The sequence below is a fragment of the Cryptomeria japonica genome, chromosome 3 (genome assembly GCF_030272615.1).
Source record: "Cryptomeria japonica chromosome 3, Sugi_1.0, whole genome shotgun sequence".
Lineage (NCBI taxonomy): Eukaryota > Viridiplantae > Streptophyta > Pinopsida > Cupressales > Cupressaceae > Cryptomeria > Cryptomeria japonica.
The window spans coordinates 883,614,357-883,637,230 of record NC_081407.1 but is presented as its reverse complement, the minus strand read 5'-3'; the positions used below and the strand labels follow the sequence as shown (position 1 = coordinate 883,637,230).

At 34.2% G+C, this 22,874-nt stretch overlaps 1 protein-coding gene and 1 long non-coding RNA gene across 4 annotated transcripts; one reads left to right on the top strand and one right to left on the bottom strand.

The window, feature by feature from the left end:
- The first annotated feature begins 1,148 nt into the window (after window positions 1–1,148).
- On the top strand, window positions 1,149–3,327 carry LOC131070781 (probable leucine-rich repeat receptor-like protein kinase At2g33170). Its single transcript, XM_058006426.1, has 2 exons — window positions 1,149–2,170; window positions 2,770–3,327. The coding sequence occupies exons 1-2, from the start codon at window positions 1,333–1,335 to the stop codon at window positions 3,135–3,137; spliced, it is 1,206 nt and encodes a 401-aa protein (XP_057862409.1). The 5' UTR covers window positions 1,149–1,332; the 3' UTR covers window positions 3,138–3,327.
- Window positions 3,328–17,800: 14,473 nt separating this feature from the next.
- LOC131070780 (uncharacterized) lies at window positions 17,801–21,771 on the bottom strand. 3 transcript variants are annotated; one of them, XR_009112399.1, is made up of 3 exons: window positions 21,370–21,771; window positions 19,869–21,189; window positions 17,801–18,532 (listed from the first exon to the last, which is right to left on the bottom strand). It is a non-coding gene; the product is annotated as an uncharacterized LOC131070780 (long non-coding RNA). The 3 variants fall into 3 exon arrangements; XR_009112398.1 differs by lacking the exon at window positions 17,801–18,532 and having other exon boundaries at window positions 19,629–21,279; XR_009112397.1 differs by lacking the exon at window positions 17,801–18,532 and having other exon boundaries at window positions 19,629–21,189.
- Window positions 21,772–22,874: the final 1,103 nt, after the last annotated feature.

Here is a 22,874-nt window from a genome sequence, read left to right as displayed (position 1 = left end):
TTCTTTTTTCCATGTTAGGCACAAAATGGCGCCACATTTTCTGAAACGAAGGTACATATTTTGGAAGCAGCGCCCTCTTTTTCCCATCGGTATGCCGTCTGAACGCGGCTTCTTAAATCGCCGACGGTTTTTTTTATTTTATGGCTTTTTTTTTAAGCCCGCGCCCTCTTTTTCCCACCGATCTGTCGTCCGAATGCGGTTTCTACACTCGTCGCCGGTTGTTTCTTTTTCCTAGCTTTTAATGTCCACGTAGTTTCGCGTGGGCCTCGACGATTGAAACCGTCGAGTCCACGACAAGTCCACATTACATACTGTGGGTTCGGCCACTGCGCCAAATTGGCGTGGTATGCATGTCTCCGACATGTATGTCGATGCATGTCGTTGGTACGACAGGTCACTTTTAGAGCTAGAATAGACGCGTCCGACTTTACTTTCCCTTGCAAGATCATAATTAAATTTTTTTAATCACCTTCAATAATGAGTTTTTGGTAGCTTTTGTCCTTCGCAATAGTGATGCCAAAAAACACCGACATAACTTTTGCCACGTTAGACATTTGAGAGCCCATACTTGGCAAATAGACCACCATGACTTTTCCCCTCGAATCTTTGATGACCCCACCTGACCCAAGATACCTTTAAAAGACCCAGCAAAAATTAGTTTCAACCAACTGATGTTAGAAGACCATTTGCTTCAAAATGTTGTTTAGTTGATCTTCCAATTGTTAAAAGGAATACTTTATCTAATTTTAGAACTTATCTGGTTGTGTGTGAATGTGTACACAAAGTTTCCGCATAAGGGATAGTGACGTCTGATCTCTTTAAAAGTTCTCTGCCTCTTATTTTCCCTGATATTTCCCTCACACTTTTTGACAGAAAACTGTGCGAACGCGGTAATTCCTCTTCTGTCTTTTTTTGTTGACTTCGACTGCCGAGTCTCTGACCTCCTTACTTTTTGACCACGTTGGTCTACATGAACGAGCGGATGAAATTTCCAGGGTGACCAAACGGACATCTCTTAACCTTCCTTCCCATCCCAGTCAAAAAGAGATTCTCTGTATATGTCAAAAAGAGCTTGACTTGGAATTTTCAAATCATATGTAAGGCCGGGCACAAACATCTTATAAGTGCACGCCACGGCCTTTGGATTGTTCAAGCTTTAATTTTATCATATTTTCATAGTTCATTAGTGTATCATTCAGTTGTTTCTAAATTTGATTGTGAATGTGTGTATTTTTTCATCAACATTTGAATGGTAGAGATCAAAATTGTTTAAGCTTCTGATTCAGTTCCTTTCAATGTACTAAAAAGAGCTAAGTCCCAGCTAAAAGGAAGATGATGAAGAAGATGGGCATTCTAGAATTAGTTTGCTGCAACTCTGGCCTTTTCATTTTTCTCTGCTTGTATTGCTTACCGGGCAGCAAAGGTCATCCCATGGCTGAAACACCAAGTGCAGCAGGAGCTAGGGAATCAACACTATCACCCACAAAGGAACTTATACTCTATGCCCTGGCCATTGGAACATTTATTCTACTGGGAATTTGCTTCCTGTACCGTGCGATTCGATCAAGAAGATGTGTACGGAAACCGCCAGAGCCTACAGCATATCAGATTCAATTTGAAGCCCATGAACTTTCGGTGGCAGCCAGAGGATACCACAAAGACTACTTAATTGGGTTCACTGACTGGGCTTCCGTATTCAAAGCTGTGCTTCCAGATGGCTTAGTGGTGGCAATCAAGAGGCTCAATTTAAACAACTCTGAGGAAGCCAATCAGAGGTTTCTCGAGGTTTGTATTGCACTCACTCAAGTTCGACACTGTAATCTGGTTGGTGTGTTGGGCTTCTCTGTGTCTTCACAGTACAAGTACATTGTCACTGAGTATGTAGATTGCCCCAATTTGGAGCAACTGCTCCATGATAATTGCAATTTGAGCTGGGAGACCAGGCTTAAGATTGCTCATGGAACCGCCCGTGCACTTGTTTACATGCACGAGGAGTGTAGAGTCAACAGTGACAGTCCTCTGGTTCATGGCAACATAAAACCAAGCAATATTTTTGTGGATATTGAAGAACAAGAACCCATTTTGAGTGACTATGGTATTACCTCTCTGATCGAGAATTTCTCTGGGTCTTCATGTGCGTTTCAAGGATTATGTGGATATGCAGCTCCAGGTAACAAATTACAAAGTTTTATCATTTTATTACTCGTAGGTTGATCTTGATAGGGCCATTTAATGGCCTTGCTTTGTAATGTCTTCTTGGTTTAATAATATTTTTACCCCTTTATGTTCAAAATAAACAATATGAATATATTTCTATTTAGTTAGGGGGAGAAGACTTTGCTAAATTCATATATGTTTCTGGATTCAGCTGTGTAGAATATTTTTGTATCATCACACTCTGCAATTCATCATCAGAATGATAGAACTGTAAGAGAAAAAAAATTATATCATCTTAAAGCTCTATCATCCTCATGATGAATAACTGAGTGTGATTTGAAATGCAAAAATGTTCTACACAACTGAATCAGAAGCATATATATATATGAATGTTTCTATTTAGAAGATTTAATCTTATATTAGATTTGATTTGTTTTTGTTTCTATTTTATGAAGTAAAAAATATGAATATGGTTTGATTTTTTATTTGTCTTGATATGAAAAAGTAGAAAAAAATTAGATATCCAGACTCTTAACTTAGAATGTGCTGTTGAAGTCAAAATTTTATATCTCGCTGAACTAATTTTTGTAATGTGATGTAACTTTTTGACAGAGTGCTTGAGATCAGAGGCAGTGACAGAAAAATCAGATGTATACAGCTATGGCATCGTGCTTCTGCAACTGCTCACGCTAAAGCAGCCTTCAAGCGAAGATGTATCAGGAAACTTATCAGAATGGATAAGAAATAAGATTATCCATTCATATGAGGGAGTTCTGGATCCTGCCATTTTCAGTGATGCAACAGAGTCCAGAAAGAAGAAAATAAAGAAAGTATTGGGGCTGGCCTTAATGTGCACTAGAGATAATCCACAGAGAAGACCGTCCATGAAAGAAGTTGTTGAAAGCCTTATTCAAATGAAGAGTTTTGACGCGCAGAGAAATTCAGTGGCGGCTCCTGTTTTTGGTATTGACAACGTATAATTTGTAAAATTGAAGACATCAAAGTTTTCATACACACAATCTAATCTAGAAACTGTCTTCCAAATTTGTAAAATATTTTGTTAAAAAGAGGAGGAAATACATTTCTGTCTCTGTGTTTCCCTGAATCTAGAAACTGTCTTCCAAATTTGTAAAATGTTTTGTTAAGAAGAGGAGGAAATACATTTCTGTCTGTGTTTCCCTGTTTCACAGAATAATTGCTAAGAACTAATTTACAATGTAAGAGCTTGCTGAAAATTGCAATCCACTGTTAAAATTGTTGTATTTGGAATCGATATCCTCCACAAATTAATTAAATTCTTTTGAAAATTAATCAAATTTATCTATTAAATTTGCGGTCCACCATACTCGCTCATTTAAGGGATGAAACGTATTAAAAGGGGATCTACCCTTCTTCAAACATAAGCTCAAGCTCTTTCAAAAAAAGAGTCTTTCCTTGAAAGGGAAAGTTACTTATGATGAGTAAAGGTTATTTTAGTTTTGTATTTTTTAATCTCTTTTAATTTTGCAAACATTTCTAGTGTAACTTTTTGAAAGATAAAGTTCTCATTGATGAATAAAAGTTTTTTTTTTTTTTTTTTTTGTATTTTCATATTTTTTTATTTTAAAAATTGTGTAGTGTATATATTTGAAAGAAAAAGTTCTTGATGATGAGTAAAAGTATTTATAATTTTGTATTTGTCAATTTTAATTTTATTTTAAAAGCATGTCTAGTGTAAATATTTGAAAGATAAAATTCTTAATGAATAAAAGTATTTTTTAATTTGCATTTCAAATCTATTTTAATTTTAAAAACATGTGTACTATAAATTTTTTAAGGGTAAATTTATTTGTAATTTTGAAAATTGAATTTTTTTAAATTCATTTTAGTTAGATTATCTTGCATGTAATGAAAAGTAATAGTTGGGCAAAGTTATTGAAAACATTCATCTAAACCAGGAACATTACATGAGTTCTACTTGACATGGTTACTTTTTCTTTCCATTATTTTCTTTTTCAAAATTTGAAGCAAAAGTAATGTCATTTTTTGAAGGGCACACAATATACTAGGAGGGGAAGGGGACAGGGGGACAGAATCAATATAGACCAATTTCAACTTATTTATACAATAATTATCATTAACAACTCCTCCAAATATGAACCCCAAATCATCAAAGAAACATTTCATAATTTTTCTTTAATGATAAAGCAATTAATCAACACACAAGAACACATCCACACAATAAACACCAGACTTACATGGAAACCTAGAATAGGAAAAACCTCTGTGAGACTAGCTGCTTGGATTAAATACCCAAATGCAGCGTCACAAAATAATAAATCACATATAGTATGAAGTAGGAACCAACCTATTAGAGACACAAATCCTCAATTAAATTTGCAAGCACAACCTATACAAGACATAAATCCCCTACTCCAAGATCTAAGAACCAACTTAACAAATGTGACACCAATCTCACTAGAATATAAAAGATATGAATTGTGGACCTTCAAACAAAAAACACAACTTGCTTTTGATCTAATCAACCTTCAAAACACTCTCCTCAATACATATGATATTTTGGTGAAACCATGCAATGATTGACAAAGCATCACACTCATACTCGCACATCAATAACACATATCAAATAATTACATTGACAGAGACTTCCACCTATACACTCACTGGGAATGAACCCGTATTAGCTATATGTATGAGTTACAATAACAATTGCATTCATATATTAGCCTAAGAAAATATTATTACATCTGCAAGTTAGCCAAAAGCATAAACCACCACCAAACATGTAATAGGCCAAGTCTAAAAGACTAAATGTTACTCCAAAAAAAAGAATATGTTATGCATTATCCAATGTAGCTTAAACTTTTCCCAATGGTTTTTCACATGCTATCTCTAATGAGCACACATTACAAACCTCTAACATGTCAAATCAAATCAACAACCCAACTGTTCGACAAGCACAACTACCACTATATCACTTCAAATTATCTATCTACAAAAGATCAACTCGGGAAACTCCAGAATCTAATAAGTGTAGGCATACTCTCCTTTTGAACCACAAGTAGTAACTCTCTAGTGTTGTGGAATGCAAAAAAAAAACAAGTTGTCATTGTAAACACACTATTTGAGGGATAGAACATAGAAACATACCACAAATACATCTAGATCATCTTCAACACCAAGAATGGATGTAAGATGATATTACAATCATACTAAAACTGATCTCACAACTTGGTGTTGTACTTCCAAAACTCAAATTTTCTCAATCATAGACATTATGATAGTTGCATAATTATACAATTACATGCTGATTTGACCTTGTAGTAAGCTCCTCACAATCTATTGACTCCTCTATCATACCTTTGACACTCCTTTGACATCAATGACAATATTTGCTTAGCAATCACCCACTCGGTTATTGATGGCAAACAAGAAAATGTTGTTACAACACCAACATAAACAAAATCCATTTTAGAACTCCCTCTATATGATACAACTAAGGATTTTGAGCATTTGAAGCATTGACTTCCTTTCAAGCCACTTTGACATCAATGGTAAAAGGACAACTTTGGGTTCCTTTCTCCCCTTTAGAAAACTAACTCATTAGAATTGTATAGCATTCTAGATTTACACACCCTAAGTTCCAAACTCCATTAGCTCTTCTACTCTTTCTGCATTTTCTCAAAATATACTTTGAAAAACTCTACAAGACCACTAAGTTTGTCTGTGATAGGAAGTCAACACTCCCCCTCAACCTGTACTTCCTCTTGATTCAAGAGAAGGGAGCAACCACTCCAAAATTTGGTAGGAGATACTAGAATTTCTCCTTTGGAAGGGGTTTTGTAAAGATATTTGTTATTTTCTCCTTAGTCTCAATATACTCCAACTTCACCTCTTTGTCTACAACCTTCTCTCTCAGAAAATGATACTTAATTGCAATATGTTTTATCCTTGAATGCATCACCAGATTTTTGGAAATATTTATAGCACTTGTATTGTCATAAAAAATGAAAATGGGCTCATCAAACTCTGATTTCATCTTCTTTAAATTTTGCTTCATCCATAAAACCCAAGTGCAATAAGAAACTACTGCAATGTACTATGCCTTTATTGTAGATAGAGATACAAATCCTACTTTTTTCTCAACCAAGAAATAAGATTGTCACTAAGAAATAAATCTCCACCACTTGTACTCTTCCAATCATCTATACATCTAGCTCAAACTACATCTTGGTATGTCCAGTCAAATTGAAATTCTCACTCTTGGGATACTACAACCCAAACTCCATTATTGGTTAAGTGCACCAAGATGGTGAACAAAAAGGGGGGTATAAGTGGCCACTTTTTTTTTTTCTTTTCTGAAAACAAGTAAACCTGAACTTCAAAGAGATATTTGAAGGTCATGCACTAAAAACTAGGAGTTGAGAAAAGAATAAGAATTGTAATGCTCTGAATCTAGTTTCTAAACTACTATTTTTAAAAAAAATTGGATAAGGTTAAGAGGGTCAAACCTCTCGTGCACGAAAAACTGTTCCTGATTTTTTCATAATATTATAACATAGATGTTTTCGTGTGCTACACAAATAATATAGTTAGATTTAGTATTTTGCAAAACCCTTTGGTAGGATGATAGGTAAGAATGAGATCTAGAAGTTATGTATTTTTTTTTTATGATTTTTTGAAGTGACCGCATCCTAAAAATTTGGTACCTGTTCGTGCGCTAGGCATAACTTGCATCAAAATAATCGAAAATGCAAACTTCTTTTTTGAAAAGTGTATAGAATATAGTGTAGAACAATAATATGTAATTTATTTTGAATTTGGTCAGGTATATCAAAAGTTATTAAAAAAATGGTAGACATATGTATGTGACGACTATCAAGGCACTGGTAAAGAAAATTAAAGTTTACTATGCTAATGTTGTCCAAAAATAGAAAAACTTATATGGTCAGAAAACTGAGAAGACTTGTGAGATTATGGTGGTAATTTTAGAGATACCCACTTGATCATTTGTAAACCTGATGACGACAAATTCGAGAAATCATGTTGGAAGATGAAAAAACGTGTAAAAGGACAAAAAAGGGGGGAAATGGGCTTGCAAGCCTTAGGGTCATTTTCCAACCCTCTAAGTACCAAGCCAAAACTTGCACGGGTTTTGAAAAACAAAAATTGCTATTCACAGTTCTACATAACCCACACGGGTTATGAAAAACAAAAAGTACTATTCAAAGTTCTACATAACCCGTATGGGTTATGTGGAACTAAAACCGTTATTTTGTGTTTCACAAAACCCGTATGAGTTATGAAGACATAATAATGTATGCTTGTAAACTTAGCATTTACTACACATATGTATAGACATACGTATATAATATGTGTTTATGTATGTATATATGCATATCTATTGTTATATATATACATATATTTATATAGATATATGTTTGTATACATGCATGTCTCTCTTCTTTTCCTCTCTCTAGTCTTCCTTCCCTCATCATCGTCTCTGTCTATTTTGAGCTCTAATTATCCTCCTTGAGTTCTATCTCATCTCTCTCCCCCTCACACTTCTCTCTCACCCTTTTCTCCTTCTTGTTCTCTCTCTACCTAATGTCACTCGCCCTCTCCTCTCTCTCTCTCTCTCATTATCCTATCCTATTCTCACCATCTCCCCCTTCTCTCTCTTTCTCTCCCCCTCCCTCTCCCTCTCCCCCCTCTCCCTCCCCCTCTCATTATCTTATCATACTCTCTTTCTCTCTCTCTCCCTCTATTCCTATCACCTTCTCTCTCTATCTCTAACTCTCTCCCCCTCCCCCTCCTTATCCTATTCTATCCCACTTCCTACCCCCTACTCTCTCTCTCTCTCTCTCTCTCTCTCTCTCTCTCTCTCTCTCTCTCTCTCTCTCCACTTCCTATTTGGTTCCTAGTTCTACATAACCCGTACGAGTTATGCAAAACTAAGGCCAAAACTTCTAGTTTTGCATAACCTACAGATTTCTAAAAAATTAACTTTTGATTTTTTATTATAAAATATAATGTTCCTCAAAACCTATAACTTTTGATTTTTTATTATAAAATATAATGTTCCTCAAAACCCATAAGGAACTTTTTAAATTTTTAATTGTTTTTGGCTAGGCTTGGTCACGCTTTTGAATTTCCAGAATACGCACGGGTTACGAATTTTTTTTTTTTTTTTGCATGTGGCCACTTTTATGTTCACCATCTTGGTGCACTTACCCTATTTCCTTTAGATATCAAAATATCCTATTCATTGTCTTGACCTAAGTTTCCTTAGGCACTACCTAGAACCTTGCAACCATACCCAATACTTGCATCATATCCAATACGGATGCAATCACACACAACAAACTAGGGTCTGATTTCTCAGAGTATATTCATCACCCTTGCTCAATTTACAGTCAATAACCATAGGTGTAATTACCAATTTGCATTCTTCCATATTAAGATTAGTTAGCATCTCTTTTATGTATTTGGCCTGAGAAATGAATATACCTTTTTCCAACTGAGAGATAAATGTAAACCAAGAAAAATGAGAACTCTTTTAAGTGTTGACATCTCAAATGTTCTTTCTTATGATTTTATGTAGAAGTTTCTATCTACACTACCTCTTATAAAAACCTTGTTGTTTTATATATCTATTGAACCTAGAATACCATGTTATAGGAGCTTGCTTGAGTCCATAAAAGACCTTCAACAAACACACAAAATCCACTTTATCTAAATAAATAAACCCTTTTGATTGTTCAATGTAGACGTCTTCTTCTAACTCTCCATTCAAAAATGTATATTTGACATCCATCTAATATACACTGAAATTATTAAATTTTGATAATGCTAGAAAAAAAATTATTGTCTCTAACCTTACTAGTGAAACAAATGTCTCCTCAAAATCAAATCCTTCAACTTGAGCATATCCTTTCCCACCCAACAATCTTCAGGAACTAACCCTTAGAATAGTAGGGACCCACCAAGTCAATCTAAGCAATGGGTTCTTAAACTACTGGATATGCATGTACCTCATAGACATCAATGTCTGATCAAGGTTACTAGTGCTCATTTGACTAATTCAACAATTGGAACTGCTCCTCTACTCAACTTGCATACTAGTCTATCCTTATTTTGGATCACTTTTCCTTATTCATTCAACTTATTTCTAAGAACTTATTTGGTACCAACACCATTCTTGTCCTTAGGTCTTGGAACCAACTCCCAAGTTTCATTTTTTGCAATCTAAGATAACTCTTCCTCCATAGCTTCTAACCATCCCGTCTCTTTGCTTTCCTCTGTATAAGAACTTGGTTCAATTTTCTACACTAAGGCAAAATGTACCTATTCATTTTCTTTCTTGATTCTTCTCTAAGTCTAAATACCACTATATTTATCTCCTCCACTATATTTATCTCCTATGATTTGATCTTCAAAATGATTCTTTTGGACATACTTTGCCAAATTCTTAGAAATTGTGTTCTCAAACTCACTCCTTGTAACTTCCCATCTCCACTGTAGACAAGATCGTCATTGTAATCTTCATTTGGAACCTTAGATGACTGCATTTTCTCATCAATTCTTAGAATTACTCTTTTAATAATCCATTTCAATATTTTATTTTAACATCTATGAGAATGGGCTGGAGTAGGATTTTTGAAGGGGCTAGGGTTTCTCGAGGTAGTGGATGTGCAGTTGGTGATGGGGAGTTTGAGTCTGAGTTTGATTAAGATGAAGATATTGATTTCTACTAATGTTGTTGGTGATGATAACAATGAAATTGTTGGCATAGCCTAGTTGAATTTCTTAGTGTGTGACAAGATTTGGGCTCTTCTTTTTGGCAAAGTAGTGTTGATGGGTGTGGAGTCTCTAGAACTAGTTTTTAGAGTTGTTGATGCTAATGTTGTTGCCATCGCTTTTGGTTCTATTGGTTTTGCAATTGCCTAGTTTGATCTCCCAATGTGTTGTGTTGCAATGACCTTATTTTATGGTGGAGTGGACTATGGTTGTAGGGACTTCTTGGAGGAAGGGGGTTGCTCTTCTCTTTTGGCTTCACTCATGGAGTTCTTTCTTGCTCCAATTTTTTGTGGTGGTTTCCTCTTTCTTGGGTTTTGTATAGGGGGAGTTTTGGTGGAGGTTGTATGCCCTTCTTTTCTTTGTGTGGAAGGGTTTTTTCTTGGCCTTTGCCTTCCTGAGCCTACAACCCTTTGTTGGCAATTGACACTCATCCGGTCAATTTTGGTGCATGGATAATGGATTAGGGTTGTCATTGATGGAAACTCTTCATGAAAATCCTATCCAGTAGTCATGGTTCTTGGTAACCGGTGGAGAAAGTGTTCTGGTATCTCTGGACAACAAAGCATCTTTTGGTCTAGAAGCGTTGCGGTGACTGTGGTGGTGAGATTCGTGCATGGGATGATAGGACCGACTTGTAGAAGTCATTTTGACATCGTTTGATGGATCCGCATATGTTTTGGTGATCTGGTCTAAGCCAACACTCGGTTACACGTTACATTGCATATTGTGCTAGCCAACTTGATGAATGTTTTATTTTGTGGTTGTGGATATATAAGACTGGTGTGGAAGATCTTTTGGGTGATGATATGAGCGAGTTGTGATCGAGAAACCATTTTGGCACAGTTTCACGTGTGCATTCTTGATCCGATAGCTGACTGAGAAGCAGAACAGAGTAGAGTTGCAGAGGTGTTATAGTCAGACTTATTGCACTGGAATTCATTCATTGTAGTTATCATTATAATTGATCTGTAAGTCAGTGAGACTTCCATATTGTAATTGATTCTTTGGTTCTAGGCAGTGTACTTGAATGTGTTGGGAAAAATGGTGTCTCAACCTTGCATTTATGTGAGGTTACTATTTATAGTAAGTTTTTATTTGAGCACGAAATGGTGCGAAACTCTCCCTGAAGCTTCTGGTTGGCTAGATAAGCATTCCGGTAAAGTTTTGTCGCAAGGTCATAGCTAGTTTTAAAGATATTAAAGTTTTCGTCTTGGAGGGGTGCAATAAAATGTTTAAACTTAATTTTGGGGACTTTAGAGGCTCCGAAACGCCCTGAAAAGTGGCCGTAACCGGCGAAGCCGGTTACGAGGTGATAGAGCACTTCGCGAGCTTTCCGGCGCTTCAAACGGTTCGTCAATCGGACACCCGGTTCTCAAGTTATGGCCTCCGGAAGTTTGTACTCCTGAAATAGGAAAAATAATTTGTATCGGATAGGTTACGAGGTGATAGAGCACTTCGCGAGCTTTCCGACGCTTCAAACGGTTCGTCAATCGGACACCCGGTTCTCAAGTTATGGCCTCCGGAAGTTTGTACTCCTAAAATAGGAAAAATAATTTGTATCGGATACATAAATGAGCTGTAAAAGGGAGCGACACGTGTTGATGTGTGCTTTAACATGTCATAGAAGGGAGATAAGGTCGGCTACACCTTATTGGGTAGTTTTAGCCCATGGTTTTGTAATACCGTTTGACGGTTTCTTGTATTGTATCTCCTATTTATGAGGTGTGTGAGATAGAGGTTGTGTGTAAGAGTCTTATGGCTATTGAGTTGCCTCTGAATCTCTGATTAGTGATACTCCTGCGAAGAGCTTGCTCTGCAAGTATTTTGTAATCTGTTTTTGATTGCTGAATAAAATATTGAGCTGCTTTTGGAGGGTGGGGTTTTTCTCCCGAAAGGGTTTTCCCCACGTAAATCATTGTGTTGTGGTATGAATGCTATTATATCTATTTCTATTTTCTGTAACTGTTGTAATGATCTGAAAATTTTTTGCATTACCCTCCTCTCAAGGTTAGTGTAGGGAGTTGTTTCCGCTACTTAACTTCCTTACAGAATGCATGTGCATTCCCCTCATGTAATATTTATGTACTCCTAATCACAATATATGAATATTGTGGGTTCCAATCCCACCGTGGTTTTTCCCTTTCCTGGTTTCCACGTAAAAATCTCAGTGTTATGATTTTGTGGTTATCTTGTGTTCCTGCATTTTACTTGCATTTTCTTTTGGTGGTTTGAGATTAAGTCGGAAAATTTGTTTGTCAGTAGAACACTGATCCACCCCCCCCCCTCTTAGTGTTCCTTGATTCCAACACCCTTGTGTCCGAGGTTCTGACTTTTGTTGGCTTCAATTGGTTCTTGGGAGTTGTTTTGTTGTTTGGAGTTTTGCCTCTATGGGCAAGTGCTTTCTCTCCCTCTTTTTTGGCCTCTCAATGTTGTATGTTGGTTGGTTCATTGGTGCTAGTTTTCAAGGGTACGTTCTATCTGTTTGTTTTTGCTAGGGGTTTTTGTTGTTTTGACCTAGCTATGTTGGGGGCTTTTTCTGCCCTTTTTGGGTCCCGATACTCTGTGTCTACTTTTGAGGTGGAGGGGGTGGTGGTTTTCAACTTCTCCTTGTTCGTTTTCTGTTGCACCCTCCTATTGAGGAAGAGTTATCTTCTATGGAGGTGGAGACATGGTTTGCAAGACAGTGGTCCTTGGTGTAATTTGAGCTTTGTTCAAAATATATACTATTGTCTAAACTATTTCTCTTGAATACATATATCTAACAAATTTGCTTGACTTAACATTGTTCTAGCCATCTCTTGTATAGTTCAATTTTTTCTCTCAACAACTCCATTTTGTTGAGGAATCCTAGGATCATTTCAGTTTCCATGCTTCTCATAGAATTATTCATACCTATTAGAGGAAAATTCTCAACCTTCTTCTAATTCTAGAACTTTGGTTTCATTTTCAACCATCATCTTGAATACCTTAATTTTCTCAAAAGTTTCTGATTTCTCTTTCAAAAAAGTAATCCAAGTCGCTCTAGAATAATCTTCACCAAGCATCATAACCAAACACCTTGAATGCTCTTTTTCCTCATTATATGCATAAAAATGTATGAATCGAATCCAATGACTTTGTAATAGAGTACTCCTTGGTAGGAAATATGATTTTCGTCTGCTTTCCCTCATGACATGGTTTGCAACTAGTGGATGGAGGCTTCTTCATTTTAGCATGTCTCTTACCATTCCTTTTGAGCTAATTCTTGTAAGATCATCAAAGTTGATATGTCCCAACCTTTTGTACCAAATCCAACTCTCTTTCCTTTGTATGGAAAAACAATTTTTCTAGTTAACTTTGAAAAGATGTTACACATCAATGTGAGTCCTGCTTCCTTCCATAGTTAACTCATTTGTATTAGTCCTCTTGATTTCACAGCCCTTAGCATTAAATGAGAGATTATAGCCTTTATCACACATCTGATTTACTTTCAGAAGATTATGTTACAAACCTTCTACATACATAACATCACAATTTTTTGTCTTACCATCATCAAGACTCGAGGTTCTCTTATCAATAATCTTAGAAACAAAGTTGTTATCTAGATTCATTGATCCTCCATCATATTTCTTGAAATTCATGAACTTTCTCTTGTCCCTGATCATGTGACTTGAACATATGTTATCAATAATCCACAAATTCTTCTCCTTTTGAGCATATAATGTAATCTGGGCCACCATGGACTTCTCTATTCATTGTCCTTCCAGCTTCTTCTTTCAAACCTTCCCAAAATTACTACTCTCACTGAATTATTTGCCTTAGCATTTAACTTAGGAGGATTCACAAAATTTCTTCTATGGCTGCTTGCAATATGCCTAAAATTATTGCACTTATGACAACAATACTAAAATCAAACATTGGTGCAAAAACCTTTTTGCTAACACATTTATTTCTTCTTACCAGCACCTTTCTACAATGCACAAGCTTATGACCAAAATGATTGCAATTAAAACAATAACCAAAAAAAGAATGATTAAAGCTGGTACTTTATCCTTGTCCTCTTTATGCTTGTCTTTTGAGTCTCTTACAATTCTATATGTGCACTTGAATGAATTCATCATTCACCTTCTTGCTCTCCTTGGTTGTTTCAATTTGTTCAAAATTTGAACTTCCAAATCCATTCTCTTCCATATTCTTACCAACTGACCTCATGGGTTGAACTCAATTACCTTCCCTTATGATCCTCTATAATACCATTCTAATTTTGATATGTGGCGATCTTTGACTTTCAATTGTCTAATCTAAGATCTCAATGCTTTTCCCAAACTTTGATTTCAATTGATCGATTACTTATCTCTTATTAGAAGTATTTTAGTCATAACTTCTTCAATCCTTTTTGCTTCTTCCACTTGAATTTTTAGATCAATGACCATATTCTTTTCCTTCTCAATATTTTGAGCCAATTCATCTTTAGCTTTTGTTTCTTTAGTGATCCTCTTCTTCAACCTCTTGATCTCTTTGCTAGTGCAAAGAAATTCTTATACAAGATCAACTTCATCATCATAATTTTTGAACTTCATTCAAGCATCACCTTTAGTTGTCTTCATAGCCATGAATAGATCCTTTTCACCTACATCCTAGAATTGCCTTGATCTTCCTCATCATAAGATGAACAACTTTCCTCATTTATAAAGGAACTTTTTGTATTCTTCTAAAACTTCTTTCCTTTGTGAAACAACTTGTTCCCATTCTTTTGACATTCATTGTTAGTCTTTATATGGACATTTAGCCATAAAATGTCCCACTTCACCATAATTAAAATATTTGAAAGGAAACTTACCTTCCATTCATTCTGGAACCCCTCTGCAACTTTTTGACAAAGTTTGCTTCCTCTAGATCCGACTCATTATTAGAATCTGAATCTTATTGCTTTTTGGACACTTTAAATGCAACATCTTTCCTCAACATCAATCTCCATCTCATAAGCAATTAAAATTCAATGCAAGTCATCCATTGCTAATTTATCCAAATCCTTAACTTATTCAACAAGTACATTTTTCATGTGAATTGCTGTTCCTATTAATATAGAATTATGACTTTTGATAAGGTAACATATCCTACATTTAGATTTCTAATCTCATATACTTGACAATGTATTTGGCTACATACCTATTTGTTTCTTGAACTTGTCAACTAGGTGAAATAACTTTCCTTCCATGGTTGTTGATAATGGGTTTATAATTCATTGATAAACTCTTTCTAAGTAAATACCCTTTCTTGTCATTCATTATAAATCGGTACCACTAATAATGTTTGAATATTAAATATAGTGAAGGCTTGTCAACCATTGCACTCTCTACATTTGAACCATCAAAGTTACTAATATCTATTTTTGTTAGGTTCAATTTTGGACCTCGAAAAGATTGTCCTATTCCTTTTTTTTGCCTATTGGGGTTGTGCTCACCCAACTTTTGTAATTAGGGCTTCAATTTTGACAATTATTCTTGTTTAAATTCATTCAAACCTCATTTAAACAATTTTGCAAATGAGAAAATAATTTTCTTTAATAATTTTTACCATTTTTTCACATCCTAGTCGAATGTTTCCCTCAAAGTTAGGTGGTGGATAATAAAGAGAGTCACTAGACTCGCTATTTGTATAAAAATTCTCTAATCCAAAAGATGGCATGGCTTTTGATGCGTTTTTATTTCCAAACTCTAAAAAATTTATTCGGTATGGGGGGGATGTATTTGGTGAGTTGTAACCATATATAAATTTAAAATGTGAGCTATACCTAAATATGTTGAACCTCCTTCAACCTAGCTTTTATTACTAGATTATAGAGTTTATTTTGCATTTATTCATAAACTATAATAAAAACCCTACTTAATTTTAAACAAATAAAAAAATATTAAAATTATGGCTTGTAGACAAATTTAATAAAAAGTAACAATTCCATAATAACCCACTAAAAAGGAACCACATCAAGCTATTTCTTTTACAATATCTTACTTGGACATGGCACACACTACCCTAAAATCATAGTGAAACTTGCACGTTTTATAAGTAATGGTGAAAACAAAATTCTTGGCCCAATCACAACTTTAATACTACTTGTTAGAATATTTCATAGAAATAAAGACAAAAATCAATAGGATATCATGCCACTTTGAGGAGGTTACCTCCCAAAATTAAAATATAAGTATATTTGAATTTGATCTTGCAAAACTATCATGTTTTTTATAGTTTCTCTTCTTTTATATAGACATAATTAGGTAAGGACATACATCGTTATCGTAATTAGATCAGTCTAAAGAATTAACTAGAGCTAATATATGAAAATGGTAGGGTTAAGCATGTCGTAAATGGTCAGCCTTACTACACTTCAGAAGATGGATATTAGAGGCATGACATAAAAAGATTAAATTAATGACTCAAAATTTAGAAATTTTATTCCTCTTTTTTTTTTCAAAAAATTAGAAGACAATGTCTCTATATTCTCTTAATTAAGCCCAATAAATAAAAAATTAAGATTAAATACATCACAAATGATTAACCTTATTACACTCAGAAAGATGAATGTCAAAGATATATAATTAGCATACTTATATTTTTCAAAATATATGTACAAGATGCAGAGAGATATCATTATTTATAATTCATATTTTATCAACAATTTATAAACTATAAATTATAAATGTATATATAAAATTTCAAAGATTTAAAAAAAATCTCATCAAAGATATTATTAAATTAAATTCAAGTTTTAATATATTAAATAAAAGTATGATAGAGTGAACTTATACCACAATTACTATTTATCGTGAAAGAAGAGTGTGAATAAAATGTGATCCAAATGTTATTGAAAATAAAATTAAGTTTGAATACATTAAAATAATAATATAAAATTTTTATCAAACCAAATAATACATATTCAAATATTGAGACATCAACATTAATGCTAATTAAAAAGATTTTAGAAAGACTATGATTTAAATAAGGTTATTATAATTTGATTATCCCATGTCGATGAACATGTTGATGAAACGAGTAGCTCCAATACCAAGCTCAAACAGTAGTAAAATGTCATAATTTCTGTCTAAAGCTCCATATGGTCCATCTACAGAGAGTTTTGGAAGATTTTACCAAAATCATGTCAGATCCTTTTATCCTGTGCTGAAACTCATTTTTTTCCATTTAAGATACAATTTATATTTTTTTTGGGTCGAAGTTGCATATCGATTAGTTTTGCTATCTTATGACCACACTCTTCTTAGATGTTACTTCAGCCTCAGTTCATTCTAACATGGATTCATTATGAAAATAAAAGGATATTTAGAAACAAATTATCAATTGTACTTAGATTTATTAATTTCATTAATATTTTAAGAAATATAACATGCATGAAGAAACAAAAACACATACTGCTGCAAAAATTCATTTTAAATCTTGTGTTCAATCTATCAACAGGAACTGAGATTATAGAATTTTTATTTGGCGAAGTTGCATATCGATTAGTTTTGCTATCTTATGACCACACTCTTCTTAGCTGTTACTTCAGCCTCGTTCTTTCTAGAAGATGGGTTCATTATAAAAATAAAAGGATATTTAGAAACAAATTATGAATTGTACCTAGAATCATCTCCAACATGCGATTGTTAGCACTGATATAATTGCTTCCAGGAGCTGAGATTATAGAGAATGGATGCCTAAAATTTATAAGAAAAAATAAGAATTTTAAGTAAATTTATAAAATTCAATAATCTGATAAATCTTTAGATTAATTCACCATTCAAAAGGTGAGAATAGAGGGATAAGAGTATGAAGTGAAATTCTAAATAAATCCGCCAATCTCAAGAAAGAAAAATTCTGTCAATGTTTGAATATGAAATTCTGTCATTTCTGGTGTATTTGAAATCAATTTGTATGCAGCATTCCTATCACTGGGAGTATCGGATATTCCGAATCATTTGTTTATTGCTTGTAAAACAAGTCTAGTTAAAGAAACTGAATATGATAGTGTTGTATGTTTCCAAAACAAACACGGATATTTCATTATATAATATGTAGAATAAATGATAAATAATAGTGCTGATTGATCTTTGTAACAGTTGGATTGACTTCAGAGTTTTCATAGAAATAAATGATTTCAGAACATTATATAGACAAATATGCAAACAAAATTTAAATGATAAACAATAATGCAATCATTCACTGATATCGACTGACTTAAAATTGGATTTTATCTTTATTTTCGGCACCCATCCTGCCATGATAACAGATCATAAACATTTTCCGTACTGTAATCCCATTCTTAATTTTCAGGAATCGTCTTACTTTCAATTTATTTAAAACAAACCTCATTATATGCAGAATTTGTGCAAATAATAACCGATTCCAAAATGGCAACGCGTCAAGCAAAAATTGCAAAGAACACATAACAATTTTTGTGTTGGATTTTAACACTATAAATCATAGAGCATGATCTAAAAGCCTAGAAATCACAAGAATTTTTTAGCAAATATATGAAATTCACCTGTCGAAGATCTCGAAGGGCTTCGCTGCAGGGAATTCCAGCTCAAGAAAATCATATCAGCTATCAAACACAAAACGCACATTTAGGAGAGACTTCACACAGTTTAACGATATATTTATATCAGAAAAAGAAAGTAAAATGGCATGGGGAACCAAGAAATTCAATGCCCACTTCCATTCAACTTCTCCACTTTTATGGGATTGTAACTTCTGATCATTCTTTTTCTTTTTTATATACACGTGTGATGCAACTGTATAGGAACGCCTCCGCGTACCATAGTAATAACAAATTAATGACTCAAACTCAAACAATTTCCTTGCTGTCATTTCCTAAAACTCAAAAGACAAAAATGTCCAAAATGTCCTCTAAAGTGAGAAATAGCTGGAATAGATAGATGGGGTCAGTCAGAATTTTTTATACAACTACCTTCCAGCACATTAAGTTTTTCTAATTAATTACAAATTTTAATATAAATTCATGTCACAGATGAAGATCATAGAAGTATTTAATTGCAAATTATAGTCCAAATGACTTAAATTAAAATGTTTCAATGCAATTCAAAATTGAAAAAGTCATAGCATACCGTCGAACAATTCACATGCAAAATCTATACATGCAAATTTTTGAGACATTTTATCAAGCAATTCACAACCCTATTCTGTAGGTAAAGAGTCAGAGACATTTGTCAAACAGTTTGCAGGCATTAGTTATAAGTGGATGATCTCAGAGCATCTTTTGGAATATTTTACCTGCATTACCTTTGTTCTATTTTCAAACCTTGTATACATGCTTCCGAAGGCATTTGCAACTTTAACCTATGATTATAAAAACTCCGACTATATTTGATAGTTCTCCATAAGTCATTACTAGACTCTCATAACTCCACTGAATTACTCTTTTTTCAACTTTTACAATTGAAATTTCATGTATTTAGAATTTGACTTTTCAATTTGACGCTTGTGTGTATTATTGTTTAGATGTCTTGAGCTAGAGGCAAGGAGAGATTTACAGGATTTTTCTCACCTAATTTAAAAAACAATTCCCAGAAACATCCTAGGATTTCCTACCTGAGAACTTTATCTTCATGTTTACTAGTAAATCTTGTGAATGTAATTAGAGTCTCTACCTGCTCAGAACCCTTAAGCATGGACTTGCATTATTCAGGGATCTTTTCATTTCAAACAAATAAAATGCTAATTACAGCACAGCTTAAGTTTTATCCAGAAACATTCACTTCAAGTATATCTCGGAGAGAATACCGCAACGACTGCAAACTTATGGCTTATATTAGACAATGTATGTGTTCTCACAATCTTCAATTTTTGTTCAACAATCCTCATGTTTTGTTTGTAATTTCAGCTTTTGCATATATGTCTTTGAGGATAGTTATACTTACAGCATTTTGTGAAACATTTCTAGCCTTTTACACAAGTCCACGCTCCATTTCGATGTTCCTGTTATGATCTATGCCAGGAGAATTTTTACAGTGGTGATCAAATTGAATTCCATACTAATAAGTTGAATTTCATGAATCAGTCTCAACGTGTTAATATTACAACTATCCTAAAAATATCTTGCAATCAGTAAATTACATAATACCATTTGAACTTTATCCAGCCGATTGTAATCCATTTGATTGAATCTAGGCATATGCCTGATAATATCTCCATGAATCTGCTTGCCCTGTATTGTAAAATCTCAAAGACATTTTTGTTGAATAATTCATGTGCTTGCTCTGACCCTCCACTATATGCATATATTTTGTCAAACGGTTCATGTGCAGCGGTCAGATGAGTTTTACAGCTTTCTTCTCCCTTTCAACTAATAATATTTTCGATTTGCATAGGAAAAGAATATAGTTCCCTTGATGAAAATTTGTTGTACAGGAATGGCGAACCCTTAAATTTGAACAAACTTCTAGTAGTGACTTCTGAACATGTTAGCTTTAAGAAAACTACTAACAGCTGCCCTTCGCAACAATTCATCTTGGACGACAAACAATGGCTCATCTTCATCACAAAAGTGGCATGGCTAAAGCTCGTGTATCCTTGCAATCACTATTCCATTAAAACATGGAGTCAAGCAGTTTACAAGCCTTCTCTGTACTCCCATATTTTGAATACCGTGTTCATTTCGGTAGCTACAGCATGTCTATTACAAAATTTGAATGAATTCCTCTATCATTGATCCTTTGATGGACGTTTAGATTGCTCTTCACAGTACCTATGAAGAATGCTGGCGAAGATTGCATTTGGTTGAAAAGAATCCATTTGTTCAGCACATTCAATGTGACTACAGTGCTTTGAAACATTATATCTAACATTTCACACTTTATCTATGCTTTCACATTCTGTGTACGCTTTTTTAGACACTTGCAACGCTAACATCTGAACAAAATCCTCTGTATTATGCCTTTTATGTTTAAATTTTGCCCTAAAATTCCATCATAGAACAGGCAAAGATTGTATTGGGCATTTGATTGGAAGTTTCCAAAGTCTCTCAACACATCCACTCAGTGTATGCGCAGGAATCCTTAAATTTCCTGGATACATTTCGTCAAATACTTTGCGCACCATTCTTGTGTGTTCATTCTTTACGAGGCATTTTGTCAAACATTTTGTAGGTTTTCTCTGTACGTGAAGTATTAGGGTTATTTGTTTTCATATATGTTCAATCCATGCTTCAGCAGCTCTATTTTGGCGCATTCTATAAAGATTCTGCAAAATGATTGCATAGAGTTAGTTTGCTAGTTGCAGTTGCTTGAAGATCTCTAAAGTCTTTTCAGCAGAACTCCGACACTACAAAACCTGCAGTCATTATTTTTAATATCATACATTTAGCATTCCATGAAACCACTTCAATTTGAGGCATTTTTTAATATAACTTGTGGAACATACCATTCATCGTTGCCACGGGATTTATAACTGCAATATCTAACAAAATCCCCTGTTAGAAATCAATCCTTCCCTGATATAAGGGAATCCACCCCCAGGTAGTAGAACAGCTGAAACCCCATGAACCCTATTAATAAGATGTTCAGAAGAAGTCGGTTGATGTGGCATTAAATAAACTGGATTGGTGAATATACGTTGTTCCAGTGCTCCCATAATGGCACAGGCAGGTAGGAAGCTGCCAACAGCCGTGAGATTTGGCTCAACACATGCCAATTACATTTGCTTAAAAGCTTCTAGAGTCTATAAAACAGATTCATATTATTCGCATCTTCCATCCAAAGCATTAGCATGCTCTGCATGTCTGCTGTGATGTAAAGAAATGGTATGTATGGCAGAGCCGTGAGCCATCGGAGGAATAAGGAGATTTGTACATATTATTATTATTTTGAATGAATAGTATTGCATATTTTTTGTACTTTATCTTTATATTTTTCTATATTTGTATTTTTATTTTACTTTATATTAATAAAAGAAAAATAGTATTGACATCATTTGTGAATCTTTAAGGATACTTGTTTTTGAGAAAGGATTCAATAAGAAGATGGCGTATGTCACCTTTTTTCATATACCTTGGGAGAAAATGAATATGATTGGTATATAAATCTTTTTGTAAAAATTCTATCAATAGTTAGGATTGGATGGAGACCATGTTTTCAGTGTGGTTCATGTTGATGCATGTTTTGTGACACTCGCCAATTCAAAATAAAATACCAAGCATTCTATCCTCTCTTGAACTAGGAAGTATCAAATGCTTAACAATGTGATCAGATAAGGCAACCCCAAGGTTTACAATGTGACTTTGCAATGGATAGACTCAATGAATGATGTGATTTATTGTTTACACAATCTATCCTCTCTTGAACTAGGAAATATCAAATGTTTAACAATGTGATCAAATAAGGCAACCCCAAGGTTTACAATGTGACTTTGCAATGGATAGACTTAATGAATGATATGATTTGTTGTTTACACAAAGGGACTTACGCTTAGTTGGAACTAGAATACTAAAATGACTTGAACTTCAGATAAAAGACAAAAAGGGATAAGGTTGGAGAATCTAACCTAAACCTAAGGGCAATGATAATGATGCATAGTGCTTTGATAGATGGATTCCATAACTCAAGCTTTGTTTCTCCATGAGGAAACAACTACACAAAATTGATGCAATCTCCAAAGGTAATGAAGGATTTTCATATTGTAAACATTCATCTAAATACCCAATGCTCACCCAATCCAAATGAATATCCACAATCAAACTAGCGTTGATTTAGGTTTAGACTAACCATACATTACAATTTGCAATCAACAAACTACAAATGGTATGAACCAAGGAATTTCATTGAATATCAAGAAAACTAAGAATTCTAGAAAATATTCATAGGACCTATGTAAACTTAACATGTGAATAAGACCCACTAGATGAACTACTTACATAAAATACCTTATTC

Excerpts from the sequence above, each read along its gene's own strand:
- LOC131070781 (XM_058006426.1), top strand. The coding sequence starts at position 1,333 with ATGATGAAGAAGATGGGCATTCTAGAATTAGTTTGCTGCAACTCTGGC. Across the intron at positions 2,171-2,769 it reads ATGTGGATATGCAGCTCCAG|AGTGCTTGAGATCAGAGGCA; the intron begins GTAACAAATTAC and ends ACTTTTTGACAG.